This window comes from Crotalus tigris, unplaced genomic scaffold (genome assembly GCF_016545835.1).
Source record: "Crotalus tigris isolate CLP2741 ecotype Arizona unplaced genomic scaffold, ASM1654583v1 scf7180000024462.759394, whole genome shotgun sequence".
Lineage (NCBI taxonomy): Eukaryota > Metazoa > Chordata > Lepidosauria > Squamata > Viperidae > Crotalus > Crotalus tigris.
In genome coordinates, this window is record NW_024100633.1 from 259508 (window position 1) to 282158 (window position 22651).

Consider the following 22651-nt stretch of genomic DNA (forward strand, 5'->3'; position numbering starts at 1 on the left):
TTGGTCTTCTTGTTCTTCAGCTTCTTTTCTTTCATCTGTTCTAGCTTGCTTGCATGTGATCTTAACTTGCTGATCTTATTTTCTAGTCTAACCTTCCATTTTTGTGGTGCACTGTTTGTTTGTTTTTCTTCTTCGTTGATTTTGCATCCCAGGTATTCAGTTAAAACTGCAGCTGTGCTGTACATTAGTTGGTTTGTTTCTTGCAGTGAATTGGTGCTTATACTTGATATTGCAGTATTTGCATCTTTTAATGCTTGTGCTAGCTGTGTCTTTGGAACAAGCTTCAATGCAGGCAGCCTTATTCTGTTGTTTTTGTGCTGTTCTAGATGCTCAGTTATTCTTTGTTTCAATTCTTATATTTCTTTAGTTAGATGGTTTTGTTCTTCCTGAGGTAGAGGTGCCTGGTTTCCAAATGAGAACAGTTGTATATCTCTGCTGGATTCCTTCACTGCCAACTCCTCCTGGTTTGCCTCTACATTCTGAATTACTTCTGGTAAGGCTTTGATTTCTTTGCCCTGGGTAAACCTTTGCAGTTCGTCCAATTCTGTTTCTGTGAATACTTTATTTCGTGTTATAAATCGGCGTTGATCTGCTAGTCTCTGTTCTGTTATTTCTGATTCTGGATGTTGTTCTTTCCAGAACTGGTGCATTCGTTTTAGATATCCTCTTCTTGTTGGACTTGATCTGTAGTAACAGATCATTATTTCTTTGTTTTCCATCACTGTGTATCTGCGACGGGTAAACACCTTTTCTTCCAGTAGTTCTGCAGCTGCTGGCCCTGGTTGCTCAGCCAACAGTCCTGAGTCCTATAACCCATTTTTCACCAGATATCCAGGAACTCCAATATCTAGTGCAGACCTTGTTAACCCGGGCGACGTCCGAGCCGGTATGGCATTCTGAAATTTATGTCTCACCATATTTTTTATGGGAGAGACACTCTTTGTCTGACTCCTCTGATGAGACCTGTCCAGTATGGTTGAACCCCTGGCATAGCTCTCATCTTCCTCAGAGTACACAAGCCCCACAACCACGTCAAGGCAGTGCCTCACTGGGGGTTATTGTTGTTGTTGTTGTTGTTGTTATTATTATTATTATTATTATAAAGCCTAAGTAGACCTGATTAGTAATTGGGTGAGATACTGTCAGGAAATCCATTGCTATAGATTCAGCTAGGAAATTAATGCCAAGGAAACTACATAGATGTGTATACTTAGGGAGACTATATCTTTACCCTGAAAGCCTGTAATATCTAGAACCCCCAGCCCCCCCCCAGGTTATTTCCAAGAAAAAAACAAACGTGATGAGAAAATCTCATCTTCAAATTCCTAATTCACATACACCCACACCTAAAACCTGTTTCAATATTGTGCAGAAAAAATCCTGGAAAAGATTCTAAATATTTATTGAATATTATATTGTCCATATACAATAAATCAGAAATTAAATTGATAGGACTTTGGTATTGATAGAGAAAGTACCAAGCTGCAAGAGGAAATAGCTAGCTTGATTGCAGAAGTAAATAATTAGAATAACAGGAAAGTAGCAACAACTCCAAGAACTCATAGCATAACCACCAGAAGGGGCTTCAGAGTGAAGAATGGAAACATTTTAGCGCAAAAATAGCTGCCAGAGGAAATGGTTAGCTTAGCCACAAGAGAGGGGCACATAAATACTGAAAAATAGGTGGCTTTTCTAAGAAATGGGTCACAGTAGTAAGCAAAGTGCATGCTTAAAATATTGACATGCCTTGCATATATAATCTGCTAATTATAACGCACATGTGATATGTGATGTAGTAGGTTTAGGGAGGGCCTCAGGAAACATATAGGAGGCGGTCAGAAAACAGTGTAACCTCATAGTAGTTTAACCAATGGGGAACGAGGAGGGATATCGTGGCTGGCTTAGGTAATGTATAATGATGTTGATTTGAGATGATGAACTTTGGAGACAACCAAGATATGATAGCTTCTCCTTGCTTATTGCAATAAACGAAACAAAAAGGTCTTCACCTTGTCTTGGCTGGTTATTGGTCAGGCAAATTTGCCACTAGTTGTGAAGGAAAGCAGCGGATAGCATATAACAGTATCATTAGACATCATAATATTATAATGGTGTTGAGTTGTAGGAAACAACTTTCTTAAAGGTGGTGGGCAAATTTGAAGAACAGTCTCATAAAATGTCTGCATTGTGGCCTCTTCCACTTGCCCCTTGTACTAAACTCTGGATGTGGTTAGCTGCAACACATCAATTTAGCTAAAGACAAATTGGTGAAATTAATCCCCTGGAATCTCTTTAATGAAAGCCTCTTTGGTGTAGTGGTTAGTTCCACCGTAGGCACAAAGGAATGACATCCATCAAATGCTAAAGTTTTTTGAATACATTAAAGATCAGAATCAGCATAAATGCATATTAAAATCACCTAGACCTTTTGATTATTGTTAAAGGCCAATGTGAAATAATTTAATCCATCTGAATATTAATTTATAGCAGTTAAATATTTAGCAAGCAATAGAAGCAAGTAAGTACATTAGAATAGTTCCTATATAATAATAGTAATAATAATAATAATAATAATAATAATAATGATGATGATGATGATGTTGGAAAGGACCTTGGAGATCATCGAGTCCAACCCCCTGCTCAGGCAGGAACCCTACACCATTTCAGACAAATGGCTGTCCAGTCTCTTCTTAAAAACTTCCAGCGTTGGAGCATTCACCGCTTCTGGAGGCAGGTTGTTCCATTGGTTAATTGTTCTAACTGTCAGGAAATTTCTCCTTAGTTCTAAGTTGCTTCTGTCCTTGATCAGTTTCTATCCGTTGCTTCTCGTCCTGTCTTCAGACGCCTTGGAGAATAGCTTGACTCCCTCTTCTTTGTGGCAGCCCCTGAGATATTGGAACACTGCTATCATGTCCCCCCTCGTCCTTCTCTTCATTAAACTAGACTTATATTTGTGGTTAGATTTCAAGGGGAAGATGGCCAGAGAAGCAAGGGCCAGCTGAAGCCATGGTTTAACATTTAGCAGCTACGTTTGGAAGGTACAATAATGACTACTAGGGCCTTTTTTGAACTTTGTGTAATGTATTAAGTTAAATTTATGAAACAGGTTGCTGAGATCTGTGTAAGAACAGTTAGCAGACCACGTGGCCTGCCAGCCAGATTTTCTGTCTACAGGCTACTCAGTATGCATTTAAGCAGGAGAATGCAGTCTTCCTAAGTAGAATGTATAAATAGGAGTAAAGCAAATGATTGTTAGTTTCTGTTTTGACCTTCAATAAAGAAGTAGTTTTTCACATGCTGCCTCTTCGATGTTGCAACGAACAAAAAACATAACATTGGCGATGAAGGTGGGATCGTGCTACCGCAAACCGAAGAGCTGAGTCACTACAGGGGTTTGGCCTAGCAGACGCTTGGTCGGAACAGCATTCCACCCCCCCTCACTCTATCCTGCCAGTACAGAAATGCTGGAGGAGAGTGCTTCCCAGGATCCGCCCTGGAAGTCCCACAGAAGCCTGCACAGTACGAGGCATTGAAAAGGCCGTGCAAAACTCAACATGGCAAAGATTGGAAAACTCTCCGAGTTCGACGTCGCTCATCCAGAGAGGTGGAGCGCCTACATCGCAAGGGTTGAGAACTACCTGTGAGTTAACCAAATTTGAGATGACGGATTGAAGGCTGCAATGCTGCTGTGTGTGTGCAGTCAAACAACCTTTGACATCGCAGAGAACTTGGTTGCACCAGCGCCACTCGAGTCCATTGTGTACGTGGAACTGAAGAAGATGCTCAAAGAACATTTTGAGCCCAAGCTTTCAGTCATTAAATGGCAGCACGCCTTCAAGCGACCAACGCCCTGGCAAGTCCGCTGCCAACTTCATAGCCACTCTTTGTCAAGCGGCCCAGCTTTGTGAATTCAAGGACCTTGAGGAAAGACTGCGGGACCATTTAGTCTGTGGTTTAAGGAGCCGGGAGCTGCAACAGAAGATCTTTGTGATGCGTTGCGTGAAATCACAGCTGAAGAAGCAGCAGGCAGAGCTGTTAAGGCCTTGTGGCTTTCCAAGAACCCTCCTTGCATGGAGGCCGTCCACCAAGAGGACGCCAAGAGGGTTGAAGACTCCAATTCAGACCACAAAGTCAATTGATTACAGCAACCTCCAGAAAGAAGGCCTCAATGCCCACTTGACAAGGCAGTTCCCTTCTCTCGATGTGTCAGGTGTGGAGACCGACACAGACAGGCAGACTGCCGGTTCCACACAGCAACCTGCCGGGCATGTGGCAAGCAAGGCCACATCGCTGCTGTTTGTTTGGATCACAGGAAAGAACATTCGTTAGAAGAGTTGTCTCAGAAAGGTACCGGGTCCCCGGAAAAAACAGGGTGGGCTATTGTGCTAGTAGAAGGAGCGTGTTTAGAACAGGCGTTCATCGCCCACTAAAGGAAAAGCTGCATCTCAAAGTCAAGATGCAAGGGATTCCTTCTGACATGGAGTTGGACACGGGTTCAGCTCTATTGATAATCTCCCAAAGGACACTTCAGCAGATTTGTAGTCAAAGTGGCAAGCAAGTTAAGCTCAGGCTGTTGAATCTTGTTCTAACCGATTTCCAAAACTCCCGGGAACGTGTCAAGGGAGAGGCCACACTCGGGGTGCAATTCAGGAACTTCAAGGGTCCCTTGGAAGTCATAGTAGTTGAGGGCAACCACGCTAGCCTTATCGAACTCAATTGGTTTGATGCTTTGGGAATTCGAGTGACTGGGTTAAATAGCATGCAGACATTGGGCCTCTCGGCAGTTTGCAAAGAGTTTGCGGATGTCTTTAGCCCAGAGTTAGGGGAGTACAAAGGCCCCCCAATTGCCCTCCAGCTTGATCCTTCAGTAGCACTGATAAGGATAAAACCTCATTGGGTGCCTTTTGCCCTGAAACAGAGAATCAATGCAGAGCTGGACAAGGCATTTTGGAGCCGGTGGATAGCAGTCCATGGGAAACTCCCATTGTTATGCCACTTAAGGCCAACGGGGAAGTCTGCATATGTGCCAACTATAAATGCACGCTAAACAAAACTCTCCAGCAGCACTTATATCTGGTGCCTGTAGTCAGCCACATTTTGGCATCTCTATAGGGAGATCGCATTTTCGTCAAATTAGATTTGGCCCAGGCCTATCAGCAGCTGCCGGTGGACGATGCCATGGCTGAGGCCCAGACTATAGTAACCCACATGGGAGCTTTCAAGGTGCGAAGATTACAGTTCGGGGTTAATGTAGCCCCGGGCATTTTTCAGAGCGTAATGGAGCGCACACTCCGCAACATTCCGGGTGTGTGCCCGTATTTCGATAATGTCCTCATAGCCGGGGAATCAGTCGAAAGCTTCACTGATAGGGCTGTATTACAGCATTTCCACGAAGCGGGGCTGAAGCTCAAACATGTTGAAAGAAGCTCTTTTTTTGTTATTTTTGACTTTTGTCGCAAGCCTTAGTTCATTTTGAGCCTTAGCTTTCTTCAATTCGTCTCTGCAGGTTTGGGCTATTTACTGATATTCTGCCTTAGTTATGTGTCCCTCTTTTCACTTTTTATACTTGTCTTTTTTGTCTTTCAATTTATCAGAGAGTTGTTTATGCAGCCATGCTGGTTTCTTCTGAGAGCTGTTGAAAGGCCTGAGAAGGACCAGACCAAAATCTGGCTTTCTGCTGTAGGAAGGTAATTGTGATGACCCAGGGCCCCGAACAGAGGCAAAGCAATTAGCTGATCCGAATAATTGTCTTCGTAAGCACTGCCAACGTTCACCCAACAGCCCCCACATATGCTGGCACCAGTTCAATAAAACAGTCAACGGAGTTAAACTGTAGTGGAAAAACCACGATACTTACATCAGAAGACACGACCACGAAGGGTTGGAGAAAACAGGTTTATTTGCACAAAGGTTCAGAGTATTCATATGACAAATTCTGAACCCTGGGTTATTTCCAGGGTGTCATTCTTATACAGCTTGCCGCCCACGCTTAACCTAATGGATGACTTCTTATCTACCTTTAACACACTAAAAGAGAGAAGTTCATGTCCTGAGACCACACACATAGGAAAAAGGGAAGTTTATACAATGTGCAGAAAACCATACTCCCCTACATGTATAACATCTTACACTGTTTGTGACTTTTGGTTGGCACTTCTTGTGAAAATGTGTCTTCATAGAATTGCACACAGGTCCTCACACTCAGCCAGTTTATACTATTAGTTAATGCTTTCAAAACATCACCTCTGTTAATTAAAATGTTGTTTATAGTATTTTTCCATCTCCCTTAATGGCATTTTCTACCTGCCACAAAACAGTTCTTTAAAGTAAAACAGATAACAAACAAAGTATGATCTTTTTAACGCCCAGCTTGCCTGTAACCTGCAAACTGCAAAACTGAAGACAGCAAGGAAAACTCAGCAGGAAACAAACTTGATCCAAAATACAAAGAGTCCAGGTACAAGAGCTCACATCCCAAGAGTTCACGTTTGTTCCGGGCAAATGCCCCACCCCACAGCGTCTCCTTAAATACCTACTCCCCAGGTGTGCCTTGTGAAGTGGGGCGTGGTGCTCTCCTCCCAAGCAAGTGAGCCTGCCTCCGTTGTTCCCTCCTCCTCTCTGCTCTCCTTGCTCTGGGATCTGGTGGGGAGGGGCCTTGCTCCTTGCCTGAGCTCTGCCTTCCCTGTTCCAAACTTGAAGGGCCCTGGCCTGCTTCAGCCTGCTCCTCCCCACAGTCCTCCGATGTCGTCCTCAGAGTCAGGCTCTGACGGAGGCATGACAGTAATCAACCCCCGCCCCACCATTCAGTGTTCAGCCATTCAATCTTCTCCCGATCATCTTCATCCAATCTTTCAGCCAGTTAAAAGATTGGAAATTACATTTAAAGAGATTTAAGACCAAGGTTGAAATTACCAAGATTGCAAAGTGCACCAGCCTATTCAAATGAAGAAAATCTCTTTAGGATATCAGAGACTTCCTCTCTCTGAGATTTTCCCATTTCCTAAACAAAGGGGTTCTTTGTTTTTGAGGCCATCATCCTGGTTCACAATGCCAAACTTATAAACTCAGCAGGATCTCTGACTCTTTTGGCTGACTGGCTGGCTAATTGCACTTTCCAAAGATTCCTAGACCTAGAGGGCAGGTTCTGCATGCTTCCAAGGAACAAAGAAAGGGCTTTTTTTTAATCAAAGAAACTATCCTGGGAAATTGATATGTGGCCATTTCCAAACAGCTGGTCTTGTACTTTGCTTGTACTGGACAGTTGATTGAAGCAAAAAAGTTTATTTCTGAAGGCACAACATTCAGAATGGATCTAATTTTCTTTCTAACAGTGTCTAAGGCAGGACTAGAACTCAGGTTCTCCCATTTTCTAATCTGATGCTTTAGCCACTTCACCAAACAGGCTTTCTTTTCTTTTCTTTTTCTTTCTCTCTCTCTTTTTTTAATTTAGCAAGCACTAGAAACTAGTAGGTAGATAAGAATAGTTCCTATTCTTTTATATCTGTGCAATAGTTCCTATTATTTTATTTCTGTGCAATAGTACAATTGTTCCATGCAATTGAATAATCGTATCTATACAGTTACTCTGTTCAGCACACCCTCCAGTGAGTTGGTCCTCCTTTTTATCCATAGATTTTCTTCCTGATTAACCACTTGGGATGGCCTAAAGACAGAATGCTTTATTCTTGCCTACAGTTCAGTCTGTAGAAATATCCAGGAAGATTGTCAAATATTATTTGATTGTGATTGCTATAAGAAAAATCAAGGCTTAATACTGTGAATGTACTCAGGCTTATTTATTGCTTTCTGAATGATTTACAACTCCTTTAGTCAATTTCTATGTTTTTCTTTCCTACTATATATCAATGAAGATTCTCAGTCATCCAGGTAGAGTTGTCTCTAGAAGCTGAACCATGGCAACTGGATTTTTCTTTTTTTTGTTTGAAACATTTCAAAGAAGCTACTTGGATAAACAGCGAAATACTGGTAGTCCTTGACTTACGACACATAATTGAGCCCATAATTTCAGTTGTTAAATGAGACATTTGTTAAGTGAGTTTTACCGCATTTTATGACCTTTCTAGCCACAACTGTTAAGTAAATCATTGCAATGTTGAGTTAGTTAGTAACATGGATGTTAAGTGAATCTGGCTTCCTCATTGACGTTGCTTGTTAGAAGGTCACAAAAGCTGTTCACATGACCCCAAGACACTGCAACCGTCATAAATATGAACCAGTTCCCAAGCATCTGGATTTTGATCATGTGACTATGGGGATACGGCAACAGTCATAAATGTGAAAAATGTCATAGGTCACTTTTTCAGTGCTGTTGTAACTTTGAACAGTCCCTAAACGAACTGTTGTAAGTCAAAGACCATCTGTATTTCAGAGGAGAGGAGAGGAGAGGAGAGGAGAGGAGAGGAGAGTCCAGTTGCCATGATTCAACTTCCAGTCTTCTTTTGTTTTTCTTTGCATTTACCATTATTGTTCCTTACAATAATTAAATCACGTGTAAATAAAATGCGTTACTTAAAAAAATCTCTCATTAACAACAAAAAAATGGGAATTGAATCTAGTGCTGTTGGAAATGTATCTTCTGATTACGGTACCAGCAAATAAGTGAAAACTGATGTAATGAAGATTGTTATTTTATACAAATAAACCTAGTTTGGATTCTGAATTGATCCCCATATGCAAATTTGTTAAGTTTCTTAGCTTGTAGACTATAAAATTCTGTTTAAATTTGAAGAGAGAATTTGGCTTATTCAGCACTTATTATTTAAGAAGTCCTGAATTCTGAATGCTAAAGAATCTAATTTCAATTTTGCTTGCCTCAAAAGTCATCCTGACTAGATTTAATATTACAGATAATATTACTAACAGTGTATCTGTCTAGTTCTACACCAAAAATTAATGTCAGCTAAGGATAAAAGTGTATGCATGCTTATTTGTGAGTAAACTTCATTAAACTCATTGGGGCATTCTTCTGCAAAAAACGTTTTAAGGGTGTATATTGAAGCAATATAGTGGGACTCTGAGCTGAGCAGTTATGCCAGACAATGAGATCTGACAAGTAACAGACTCCAAGCAGCCTTCCTCAATGCGGTGCCCACCAGTGACAGAATTCAGTAACAGTTCATGTGGTTACCAGAAATTAAACTTGGTGAAAAGATATGCTACTTTTTAAATTGTACTTCTGTTTTTGACTACTACAGCTCCCATTCATAAAGCATTCTGTATCTCTTTCATCTTTCTGTCATGAATGCCTCACAAAAAGAGATGGAAAAAATAATGGAACTGTTACATATAGAACACATTAATGGGTAAGCTCTCCTGAAGCATTTTCAAAGCAGAGCAATTGCAAAATGTCTTCTGAAGCATATTTAATTCCATGGAAACCTATAGAACTATTTGCATAGCCATACTCATATTTCTGTAGCTGGCAGGCATGCCCAATTTAACTATGATTGTTATTTGGTAAGTAGGGATGAATACTTGAGCAATAATTTAGAACAGCTGTTAAATAAAACAATTACAAAACCAGAATGTCGCACAATATGTCCTTTCAGTAAAATTACAACTAACAGCCAGCATACTAGCACATTAGCTTTTGTTCAAATTTAAATGACGTGGATTAATTACTGGTTGGTATTCTTGCCCTACACTACGCTATGCGACGGAATTTTCCGAATAATTTCAACGCATAAACTTATTCGTGGACGTGATTCTACATTCTTACATAAGAAGTCGCAAGGCGCGCAAGTAATACATTTCGGATTTTCAAATAAAATAGCACCACGCATTTGCTATCTTCCGAGACGGCAAGCGCTCGTCATCTTGATTGGTTGCTACGATGACTTTTCCTTGGCCAATTGTTACTCATCAGACGCTTTCAACTGCAGCATGTGCTTGCGCTCGCCATCGGGATTGGTCGGGGGATCGACCCAATCCAGTTTCTCCAGGTTTTCAAGAACGCCTCGACTCTCTCCGTCGTAGTCACTTCCCTTACAACGGCCAATAGGAAGCCTCAATGTGATAACTGACATCTCCTAGAACCGTAGGAATTGATGGATGGAGTCCAAGGAAAGGGCGGAATGAGCCACCGAGGCCGCCGTCACTCAGGGCAATAATAGGACGGAGCGGTGAGACGAAGATGGCGGCAGAGGTGCCTCGGTTGTCTGCCTCCTGCGGCCTTTTTGTGCTCTTTGCAGTGTTTTCGATGCTGGGGCAGGGCGAGTCGTTTGGCACCTTGAACCTGCACGAGCTCAGCGAGCTGAAATATGGCATTGAGATCGGCGCGGAGCCTGTGATGGCCGGGCAGGTAAAGCGATTTGGGGCCGAATTGGGGTGGGTAGAAAGCGGAAGCCCGGCGGAGTGTCCAGGAATCTAAAGAGAGTGCGATTTGTTAAGCAGACCCGAAGGAGCGCCTTGTGACGTGCGTGTTGTGGCTTCAGCCCCTTGTGTGCGCCGGATCCTCTCTCGTTCGCAGAAACCCACCATTGGCTGAAGAGAACATGCAATTTGTAAGCAGCTGGCTCGAAAGGACTCGACCCTTCACCTTTATTCAGCAGGCAAATTTGTGACGGTAGTTTTCCAAGATTACCCTAGAATGCAGGAAATGTGTGTATTTAGGAATGCAGAGGAGGAGAACTGCTCAGAACATTGCAATCCGTGCAACGAGAAAAATTGTGAACTTTTAGTTGGTGTTGCCTTTTTTTTAGCGATCTAAAGTTTCTTCTCTGAAATATGCTCTTGCCACTGCCACCACCACCAACCTGTTACCTTTTTATAAGTCTCTCTTCAAACCTTTTATTTCTACATGGTATTTAATTATCATTTTAATTCTTGATTTCAGTAGCATATGTGATTCAGAATGTGCTTTACATGCAGAAAGTCTCAAATTCAGACTTGTTTGGATTGATTGATTTTGTGCCATCAAGTCATTTTTTACTTTCAGCGACCATAGAGATTAGAGATAAAGATGAGCTCTTGTATGTCTCCCAATGGTGCAATCATTGCCCTGTAACTGAGTCCATCTGCATTGCTGCTTGTTGTCCTCTTCTTTTTCACCTTTCCCACCCTTACAGTTTTTTTCATAATTTATCCAAAGTAGGATAGTTTGAGTATCATTTGCCCCTCAAGTAAGATCCATTAGTTTGTTTTCTTAGCTGTTCACAGTATCAGGAGTCTTCTCTAACACCAAAGTTCCAAAAAGGGCAATATTCTTTCTATCTTCTTTAAAATCCAACTTTTACATTCATAGTGTACTACAGTCACAGATAAGGTAACTGGGGCTGAGATGAAGTGGGTTATTTCCGATTTTAGAAACACACAACACCTTGTAAGAATTGTTTATTTAGGGTAGAATATTCTCATTATGGAAATATGGAGTAATGCAATACTTAGTTTTAGATACAGCATTATATAAATCACGGGTGTCAAACTTGCTGTGTCACATGACGTGTCGCGACATAGTGCAACTTTTTTTGCATTGCTAGAGCTGGGGTGGGCATGGCTTTCGAATGATGCAACCAGCCTGCAGGCTTGCAGTTTGACACCCCTGATAAATGTTACTGGTTAAGATTTTTGTTTTCAGAAGTAGAATATTAAAAGTTATATCTGAGATACTGCTGTGCAAAGTTCACCTTTCATGGAAAAAAATAATTTAGTGTTCTAATCATATAGAACTACCGTGATGTAATGCAAAGTACAGAGTTTCCTAAAATATAGACAATGTGATGTATTGGTAAATAAGTGCTCCTGAAAACTGTTAAATTCTATGTCGAGTCACATAATAAAACCTGTTCCATCTGTAATATATGGTTAGTTATTTATAGAGACAGTCTATCTCATAATATGTTCCAGAAATGATAATGAGATGGCTGGTGTTCCTGCAATATATTTTCTCACAATAAGTAAAATTCTCACTGGGCCATTTATAGGATAGGGGAGATAGAAGTAATTCCTTTATACCAGGGTCTTCAAACTTGGCCCTTTTATTATTTGTGGATTACAACTCCTAGAATTCCTCAGCCAGCATGCCTGGCTGAGGAATTCTGGGAGTTGAAGTCCAGAAGTCATAAAAGGCCAAGTTTGAAGACCTCTGATTTATACAATATTCTTAACAGCCTCCCCTATTGAAGCAGTGGGTGAGAAGATTGATGGATCAAAATTACCCCAAATGGATGTTTATTTTCAGGTATTTGGTTCATTCTTAGATTAGAAACAAGCATTACGTTAAAACTATTTAAGAATTGGTTAAAATGCTTTTAGCAAATACTGTTTGGGCCTTTAATGGTGCAGTATGTATACAAAGAACATAAAGACTGGATATTCAATATCCTTGGACTTACAGTAGAAGCAGAAGCAGAATATATATATATTTTTTAAAAAAATCAGTGTATGTCCAAAGCATATCCATGTAAGTAGAACTGTCTAACTCAGATCATGATCTGTATTTTAAAGAGAGTTAAAACAATGCAGCGTATTATACGTTTTAGTGCTTAAAGCAATATCTAATGTATATAGTGAATAAGCAATTGAAGGAGTATAGCAAAGTATTGATGAGAAGTGCCTAACCTAAAGACAGGGTCATCTTATTTGGTAACTAAGAGAACAATTATTATTTTTAGTAACATTTAAAAATAGTTTCATCTGTGCTTAATATTAATAGTGAACAGCAAGCTGCTTGAGTTGTTTTCGGAATGATCTATAATTAGCTCAAATAGAGAACATTAGTAAAGTAATGCAGAACTTTTCAGAATTTTTAATAGAGGAAGTTTTGAAATGCAGTCCTGTTTTGATACAATAGTGCCTTCGCCCTTGGTGTAGGTTCATTTTTTGTTCTAGTACGTGAAGAGACTGCCAAAATCTTGTTAATATTTTGGTGGGGTTTTTTTTGACATTTTAAGCCATTTTTATACTTGCTGAGCATTGTCAGGTGCTAACAGTGGCCATCTCAGGCCCTTGTCAACTCCTTTGGTGCTCTCTCTGCTTCTTATAGTATGTAACTTTGCCCTTATGGGACATAGTGATTTACTTAGCAATGTGTCACAATGGGTTTATGTTTACTACTCTGGCAAAAGTTGCATCATCATACCTGAGGATTGCACCATCTATGCTGTACGCGACCCATGAGAAATTGAAGATTTATTACTAGAGGTAGCTTCAGCACTATTGCCATTTATTTCCTTTGTAGTTAGAAGAGGCTTGTCTTAAACCTGTTGAAGCCAAGTGGTTTCTATACTATACTATACTTCTCACTTGATTTGCTGCTTACTCTGGAAGAAGTCACATAACTTGTAATGGTTATATGGTCATTTCTTATTTTACATCCAGATTGGGCCACCTGACACTCTGAGCTACCCATGCAGATTAGCCCAGTTTCAAATGCCCTCAGCAAATACAGAGTTCTGCTAAGCAATACTGTTCTGTCTGGCTTAGCCTACTGCTTGGGAGAGAGGAAAGAAAATGACAAGGGAAAGGAATCCTTGTCCCCTGCTTGCTTCAACCCTTCTACCATATATCCCTAATGAAGTCACTTTGACACACACACACAAAGATTGGCCATCCTACTTTACTGCTACGTATTGGTAATTTGGCTGCCCGCAACCTAGACTACAGGTCCCATCACTCATGACTATTGACCATGCATGATGGGGGTGTTGCAAGTTATTTTCAGACCCATTTGGGAATACCCTGATTGGGGTAAGCTAAACTAAAGAACTTCAGATGACTGGAATTAGAGGGCCAATCTGGTTTTGGGATTTTGGGGTATGAAGGATATTTATAAGAAATCAAATGTCCAGTAGACTTTGAATGGAATGTGTGGATCTTTCTGCTATGCTGGCCCAGATGTTTTCCTGAATTGACTGCAACTTAGCTGTTGGCATCTTCTGTGAAGTACTTTAATTAAGAATCATTGAAGTATGCAACTTTACAATCCAGTTTTGTCAGTTAAGTGTATTGGTAAATGTCAGTCTACTGCTGTTTGAAGGCTAATGTTTCTTGGGAAACCAGTATCCAGAAACAGCGTCATGGAATTGGAAACTCCCATCCTCCCAAACTTAATTTAATTTGCATGCTGAACACTTTAAATCTTTTATAATCTTTATTCCCTCTCCCACTATTATGCCCATCAGAATTTGTTGCAGTGCTTTTTACCTGCTATTGTGGTCATTCTGAATTTGCCAAACCCCACTCTACTGAGATTTAGATTACATTCTTATGTAAATAAGCAATGAGTGTGGATCTTTTGTTTACAGCACAGGTGTTTTTCAGATATTTTCGTAATCTGGGAAAGGAGATATATGTCGGCTAAAGTAGTCCCCCAACACCATCGAAGATAACTTTGGAAGAATTTGGTGCTCTTCTCTGATACCTGGGACTTATTTTAATAAGCATCTGATTATTATGTGAATTGGATTTCCTAATACTGTGGCGATCCTAATATTTTATTCCTAATGGTATTGTGGATAGAGATGCTTGTGGTAACAGGTGCCATTATTTAATAGGCTGTGAAGTTTATTGCAGTTACTGATTATTAAACTAGCTGCATAAAGAGACAACCTTTGAAGGATTTTAAATTTTTGTCATTGTGATCCTGAATCATTTGGTAAAATACCTAACTAATAGAATTTATTTTATATAGTTATTTTCCATGAATATTTGGGCTGTGTGGTACTTTACTTTTAAGGGGAAAATATAATTTGGATTAAATGGGACACTTGTATAGGCATCACCTATTGGCAGTAACTTAAAGTTGTGGCATTCCGCCCCCCCCCCAGAATTATGTTTTACTGTATGTTTGGTTTTAAGGATTTGACAGCATGTATTATGTGAAACACCTCTCCCCTCCCTCTCTCTCTCCCTCTCTCTCTCTCTCTCTCTCTCTCTCTCTCTCTCTTCCCCCCCATCTGAAGCATATTGTTTTTCTTTGACTCTGAAGTTCTAAATTCTAATGTGTAGCAATTCTCAGTACTGTTTCAGAGAACATTCTGAAAGGAAAATGTTAATTAACTAAATCACAGACACTGTTGACTTGCTGGTAGGGCCTTCTGGGATGACTGGAATTGCTGTGTGTTTTCTATTCTAAGTGATGACCCTTGGGATACTGCATAAGTTGTGTTCTGAAAAGCAATGGTATGCTGGCAGCCATTCTAATTAGTGAGTGGTGGAGAGGTTCCTTCAAGATGTTAGATTGTGCCAACTTAATGCAGGTGTATGAATAGCAATTTGCCTTGTGAGATTTTTCTCTGCATTTAGGTATGCATTGGTTGTCTACTTTAGATTTTTTTTCTGATCAATCAGGCAGAAATATTTATAAATCTTTTTGAGAAATCAGCATGGGCTGTGATATATGAACACCTTTGGTGGCTCTGCCTTTTTGTTGAAAGCAGGGAGTCAAAGTTTTATTTTATAGGCAGTCTGTTTGAAGCAGACCTCAAACAGCTGCTTAATTTTGGCTGATGTAAGGCCTTTGGCTTAACGAGCAGGAGTTGTTAGAAGGGTTATCACGGTTTTTGTTTTGTTTTTTTTAGAAAAATGCTGCCCCCAAAGCAATTTGTCTGCCCTCAGCAGTATTCTCTTGCCATGTGCTGCTGCAGAGGGAGCAAAGTGGGGTGATATATAAGCAATCCCCGCACAAAATTGTTTAACAACCATTTGAAGTTAACAATGGCACTGAAAACTGGTCCTTGCACTTATAACTGTCACAACATCCCCAAGGTCATGTGATTAGAATGTGAATGCTTGACAACTGGCATACATTTACGATGGTTGCAGCATCCCAGGATCATGTGATCACCATTTGTGACCTTCTCAGGATGCTTCTGGCAAGCAGTCAATGGGGAATCTGGATTCACTTAATGTCTGTATGATTTATTTCATGACCACAACAAAAAAAGATTGTAAAATCAGGCATGATTCACCTAACAAACATGTTACTTAGCGATCGAAGTTCAGGTCTCAGTTGTAGTAAATCAAGGACTATCTGTAATTGCATTTTTTTTTTCTGTGACAAGAACTGAACCTAACATAATTGCTGCCATTTATAGGGAACAGAATTTATTTTTCAGTTCTTTGGTCTTTGTTAAGGATCCTAAAGTGAATGAGGTATCCTTTGGAAATTAAATTGCATTGTGTACTCCAAAATAGAAATGTAAAAGCCGTTCTGACTTAGTTTTGCTTCTAATATTTCATATAAGTGAAATTTTCTGCACAGATTACAAATGTAATGAATATAATTACAGTTAATATGCAAGAAAAATATAACATCTGATATTCTACATTGGGAAATTACATGCTAATATACCATTGAAGAGATTGTTAGAACCTCCATTTAGCCATAGATGATGAATGCAGTACAATGGATATCTATATTAATCTACTGAGGTTCAGTTGCTATTATTTCTAAGTAAGTAGATATAGAATTGTAGGCTAAGAGGAATATCAACCAGCTAAAATATGCTGGTGTTATATTAAGAATAAAATATTAGTCTTTTATTAATTGCTGTTAATTAACAGCAATTTATTAAGAACTGCAGTTCATTAATTAAAAACAGCAGTTTCTTAATTAAGAGGGGACGCAATGGCTCAGTGATTAAAGACGCTGAGTTTGGCAGCTGGAAAACTGACAGCCTTAGTTTGAGACCTGAGTGCTGTGCAATGGGATGAGCTTCCATTACTACCCCCAGCTCCTGCCCACCTAGCAAGTTGAAAGCATGCAGATGGGTGTAGATAAATAGGTACCACTTCAGTGGGAAGGTAACAGCGTTCCGTGCACCTCAGCCTATAGTCATGCTGGCTACATGACCACGGAAAATGTCTTTGGGCAGTGCTGGCTCTCTTGGCTAAGAAATCGAGATGAGCACCGTGCCTTGAAGTTGGACATGACCTTTACCTTTTAATTACTGAAGCTTGCTGAAGATCATTAAAGATGACTTCATTTGAAGCTTTAGGGATCTGACAGTTTAGAGTACTCAGTTTATATCTAACCCTCTTCTCTGCTCCTATTAGATCTTGTGTGTAGTCTATCTTTGTTGAGGTACGAATAACACAGAGAATATGGTAATAAGCATGAAACTTCTTGAGAAGCATATTAGACTGGGGTTGTTGTTTTTTTTTAAAAAAAGTGTTAAACCCATTAGGACAGTGGTTCTCAACCTTTTTAATGCAGCGACCCCCAACCGGTCGTAAGTCGAGGACTACTCAACCGGTCGTAAGTCAAGGACTACTCAACTGGTGCAGCACCGTTTGCAGAATGGGACTTTTGGCGGGCTCAGCAGGGCAGAGACAGCCTGGACAATTCCTATTGGCTTTTGAAAGCCAATAGAATAGACTCTATTCAAGAGAGTCTACTCTATTGGCTTTCAAAAGCCAATAGAATAAAAGGGAGTAGCACAGCTAAGGAAAAGGGGGGAAAAAATGGCGGACTGCATTGATTGGCGACCCCCGTGAAATGGTCGTTCGACCCCAAATGGGGTCCCGACCCACAGGTTGAGAACCACTGCATTAGGAGGAGTGCTCAGAGTCCAATCCTCCTTTCTTCCCTTCATTCTCCCAGTATTTTGGATATGAAAGAGTCGATTCCTTGCTTCCTTCTTGATCCAGTTTTGAGGAAATTGTGGACAGAACATTTGTTGAGGTATTAATAAAGCCTTACCTGACAACATTTAGGCTCAATATCATTTTTTTTTTTATTTTGCTTCAAGTAGGCCGTAGCACTGCACAGAGATGCCACGTATTAAGCTTGGCTCTGTTGATGCATATTTGATTATATAACCTGAAGTGTTATGAAAACGGATTAGGCAAAACAGAGTCCGGAGATATTCTCTCGTTACAAAATTTACTCAATAGTTCCCTTGCTATCCAATATCCTTTCATTTGAATAATAAGGCTCTAATAAATAAGTACACCTTCCAAGCCTAATTCCTACACCACCCTAAATATTTAAAATAATGAACAGGTTATCTTTTTTCCCCTTAAGTAATTCTTTAACTGGGTTTCAATTTATACATTATTTTTTCTGCCATCAAGTTCTTCTGAAAGGAGAACACAGTACATATAGAGTATAGTTTTTGCCTACATCTGTTTTTTCTTACAACAGTTCATTCAATGAGTGTTCAAAGTTACAACAGCACTGAAACAAATGACTTATGACCATTTTTCATACTTAACAACCGTTGCAGCATCCTCATTGACACACGATCAAAATTTGGACAGTTGGCAACAGACTCTCATTAATGACGATTGTATAGTGTCCTAGGATCATGTGATCACCTTCTACAACTTTCTGACAAGCAAAGTCAATGGGTAAACCAGATTCACTTAACAACCACGTCAGGAAAAGTCATAAACTGGGACAAAATTCACTTAACAAATTTCTCATTTAGCAACATAAATTCTGGGCTCAATTGTGGTTGTAAGTTGAGGACTACCTGTAGTTTGATCCTATCACTTGCAATTTTCTTTCCTTCAGCAGTAATTTGAGCTAACTGTGTCTTAGTATATTGCACGGTACTGTCATTCAATTCAGTTTATAAAAGCTGAGAGGTTCCAGAGTTGCAGTTAGAATCCCATAACTGAAATATTGGGTTAATCATCAAGCTAATATAAATCCAGATTTGAAAATTATGGTGATAATTGACTCTTGTGGTACTTATTCAGAAAGTACCTGAGAGCCTTTTCCCCACCCAATTTGTTTGATAAATTGGAATGCTGGAAACTGATTTACAGCATTGTGTAAGAACCTATGCAAAGAAGATAGCATAACACTTTTTAAAAATGTATTGTAGCTAAGCTCATAGGCCAAACGCCGGAGGCCTCAAGTCATCTCTCCCAAAAACCCATTTGAGATTTTTCACATTCTGCCTTCATCTCCATTGTTTAGGAGGAATGGCTTCATAGTTATCGCAGCTACCATCTGTCTTGCAGGGAGTTTCTCACCTGGCATCCACTCTGTATCCATAGTGGGTGTGAGAAGCAGGACTCTCACAGTTTTCTTAACTTTAAATATTAAATATGGAAACGTTCGATATTGAAAAAGATACATTACAGACCTATCCAAATCACGATGATACTACCGGCAGTTTGATATAAAAGAAAAATCCAGTTCTCCAGCCAGTTCATAAGTGGATACTGATCTATTTCATAATGAGAGTTCCACATTACTATTATTAACTATAAGCCCTACCACGGAAAATATGTTTTTGAGCAGCCAGTTTGAAATATTAATAAACAGAATTCCCTAATATATATACGGGTTATAGAAAATTAGATTTAGCACAACATAGAAAACCTAATCAAACCTAGCCCAATATTTTAGCTTAGCAATACATAAATATATTTCTGCAGGACTTCCTGAAGCAAAATGATCCCATTTGGGAGTTCCTGGATTGTGTCAACTTCTGAAGTTCCATATTTTCCAGATTTCCTTAGAGGTTATTGGGAAGATGGAAGTTTCTGTTCTTTATCTTTGCTTTTAGTAATGTAATCTAAATTGTTTTATTTTAACAATGGATGGTGCTAACTCTGTCCATTACCTGCTTGTCTGGATGTGGATTGCATGTTTGAGTCCTTAGCCTGCAATCTAACGGGCAAACTGCATTCACAGTGTGTGCATTCTTTAATTTTGTAAAATGAAAGCTGACAGAAAGAAATAGCTTGGTGCAGCTATTTAAGCTTAGTGGCCCATCCTGTGGAAGTTTTCTGGAGCCTTTACCACAGAATTTAGAAAGGATGAGGTCATTTTTTTTCAGAATTCTCACAGTGGGCTTTCTTTTGGCAAAGAAATACTTTCAGAACTTCTTAGAGCAAGCAGATGCGTGGAATGATCAGCTTTTAAGATTCTAGAAAAGAAATAAATACACTGACTAGAAAAATACCCAAGAGGGAACAGATTCACATTTAGCTTTTCATTGGTTTGTGGTATAACTTTTAAAGGGCCCAAGAAAGCCCAAATTACAAATTCCCCTCACCGTCCCATTCTTTCTGTGCCTTTGACCCTTGCTATCCTCACCCTCTTATTATCTGTAGCCAATTCTCAACTCTATCCATCTCTCTTTTTTATTTCTCTTTAGAGTAAGGCCACTGATGTAGTAACCATCTCTTCCAAATACAAGCAGAAGTATGAGTGTCGACTACCAGCTGCTGCAATGAAGATCCATCAAGACAAAGAGGAGGATCCACAGGGTTACACTGGACTTGGGATCTCAGAACTGCTGAAACCAATGGAAGCGGCTCCATGCCTTATTAAAGTAACTTTAGGATGGGTTTGAAACTAAGGGGACATTGGGAGACGTAGGCACAAACAAAAAACTTGGAAAACATTTACTGAATGGGCTTTCTTAAAGGATCTGCTTTCTCATATCTCTCCTGGAGATTAGTGATAATTTTGATCCCTAATAACACAGAAAACAAGGTCATCTTAGTAAAAGCTGTCGTTATTCTTAATCACATTATAATAAGGTGAAATCCATTTACAGCTTATTTCCTTAATCTCCCCCAAATCTTTGGGAATAAATCTTTGGTGTCCTTTTTTTTAATTAATGGAAAAATTGACTGCTCAAATGAAAAATTATTTGCCAAAGGCCACCCAGTGAATCTGTACAGGGACCATACATTTGTTTTCCAATGACCAAATCCAACAATAACTGACTTCACACATCATGGAAATTTATGCAGCCTATTTGTTGTTGAAATGTGACCCTTGCATCTTATTTAGTAAACTGTAGCTTAGTATGAAACTAGCTGCTTATTTTTTTTATGCCATATTGATAATACTTTCCCCCTTCACACAATTGTTTCTAAGGAAGAGATTTGCTTGTTATTAGACAGAATTGATGTTTTTGATATTTCCTTATCAATAACCGTAATGCCCTGAAAATAAAGCACTTAGAGAACGTTTGCTACCAAAAATTATATTTAAACAAACTGACTCTGAACCTTATCTGAACCTTCCTGACAGTGAGAACAATTAATCAGTGGAACAGCTTGCCTCCAGAAGCAGTAAATGCTCCAACACTGGAAGTTTTTAAGAAGAGACTGGACAGCCATTTGTCCGAAATGGTGTAGGGTTTCCTGCCCGAGCAGGGGGTTGGACTAGATGACCTCCAAGGTCCCTTCTAACTTTACTATTATTATTATTATCTATTTTAAAAAACTACTGAGGATTGAATATCCCAGTTGACTCTTAATGCCACACTCACTGCCATAGCTTCATTTCTCCTATTCCAAATGGAGCTTGAGTTTTTAGGTATCTAAAATCTTTCGGCTAGATTCGATGCATTATATGCTCACCCTATTTTTATTTTTTTAATGTGGCCCAAATTTTCTGACTGCAGAATTTGGGGATATTGCTAGTTTAGGACAGTTTTGGGGAATTACGGAAGTTGGATTGAAACTACCAAGAAGGCACCAGGTTTCTGGCCTTTGTTTTTAGGTGACTTCTGATTTCAGAGAGTTATTGTTTCAATCAGTTACTCTGATCTTTACTTTCTCCCTTTTCTCTTAGACGAAAGACTGGTGGACATATGAATTCTGCTATGGGAAACACATCCAGCAATACCACATAGAAGGTACTGACCTTCTCCTTTATGGCATGTGTGGTTGAAGTGTAAGGGAGTGGTTGAAAAATCTAAAATCCATAACCATTAGGCTTCATTATTAAAATCGTGTGTGTGGTTTCAAGGACTCTTCACAGACAAGATGTTTCTTGGAATCTTAATTGCAGAGGTATTTGATCAAACCCATGATTCCCTCAGCTTGCTTGAATGAAAATATATGCAAACAATTGTGCCTCCACATACTTTCTAGAATCTTAAAATCTCACTGTATAGTACACAACAAACTTCCATTTTTAGTAAAAACTCATGCTTTTTGGAAAATGAAATCTGTTGCAAGATCTCTATGTTTTGCCTAAGTCTGAAAACATGAATTCTGTAATCATGGATTTTAGGCTTCTGGAAATGGGGGAGACCGACAATTGATCAGGATCTTTTGGGAAGATGCTGGGTGCAGCCTAATAACATCTGTACAACTGATAAGGCATAATTTGAATGTTTGCCAATTTGCAGTCTTGATGGTGGTGGTGGAATTGCGCACAATCTGGCTTTCCTTTTTGCCTCAGGTTGCAGAAATGAAACTTCTAATTTTGTGTTATGTTTCTTAATCAAGAATCTCAGACTTATGCATAAACAAATAGTTAGTGTTTAAGGTACCACAACACTGTTTGTTTTGTTGCTGAAGGTTAACATGCCTATCATTGGACATGGGGTAGGGGAGTCTCTCTTGAGATTGTAGCTTTCAGTTTGCTTACTGACTCTGTATTTCCCCTTATATTTTCCAGAATCTGAAGTCAAAGGTGACATTCTTTATCTTGGGTATTATCAGTCTGCATTCGATTGGGACAATGAAACAGCAAAGGTGGGTGTTTCCCACACCTTTAGCTCCTCCATGGTCTTGATAAGATATTCCTGAGATTAACACTTAGAGCTTAGACACAAATTAAGCCTCCTGTCTCCCAACTTAAGTGTTAGAATAAAGTTAGAAACATTTTACTTCACTTTTTCTTAGTTGTCCCTTTCTCTCCCTATCTGCCAATGCTAAGTGCCTTGGTACCAAAGACTGATTTACTATAGAGAAGCACAGCATG

The 22651-nt window shown here is 39.6% G+C and overlaps 1 protein-coding gene across 4 annotated transcripts in view; it reads left to right on the forward strand.

Moving 5' to 3' along the window:
• The first annotated feature begins 10065 nt into the window (after positions 1-10065).
• Positions 10066-22651, forward strand: part of OS9 (OS9 endoplasmic reticulum lectin) — a 39337-nt gene continuing 26751 nt past the window's right edge. The window contains exons 1-5 of one of the 4 annotated variants that reach the window (XM_039332755.1): positions 10179-10321; positions 10414-10523; positions 20079-20255; positions 21512-21575; positions 22346-22422. In XM_039332755.1, coding sequence (XP_039188689.1) covers positions 10515-10523; positions 20079-20255; positions 21512-21575; positions 22346-22422 — 327 coding nt within the window. In that variant the 5' untranslated portion in view covers positions 10179-10321; positions 10414-10514. Of the gene's footprint in view, positions 10322-10413; positions 10524-20078; positions 20256-21511; positions 21576-22345; positions 22423-22651 lie in introns of all 4 variants that reach the window. The other 3 variants (XM_039332756.1, XM_039332757.1, XM_039332754.1) reach the window with 3 other exon arrangements.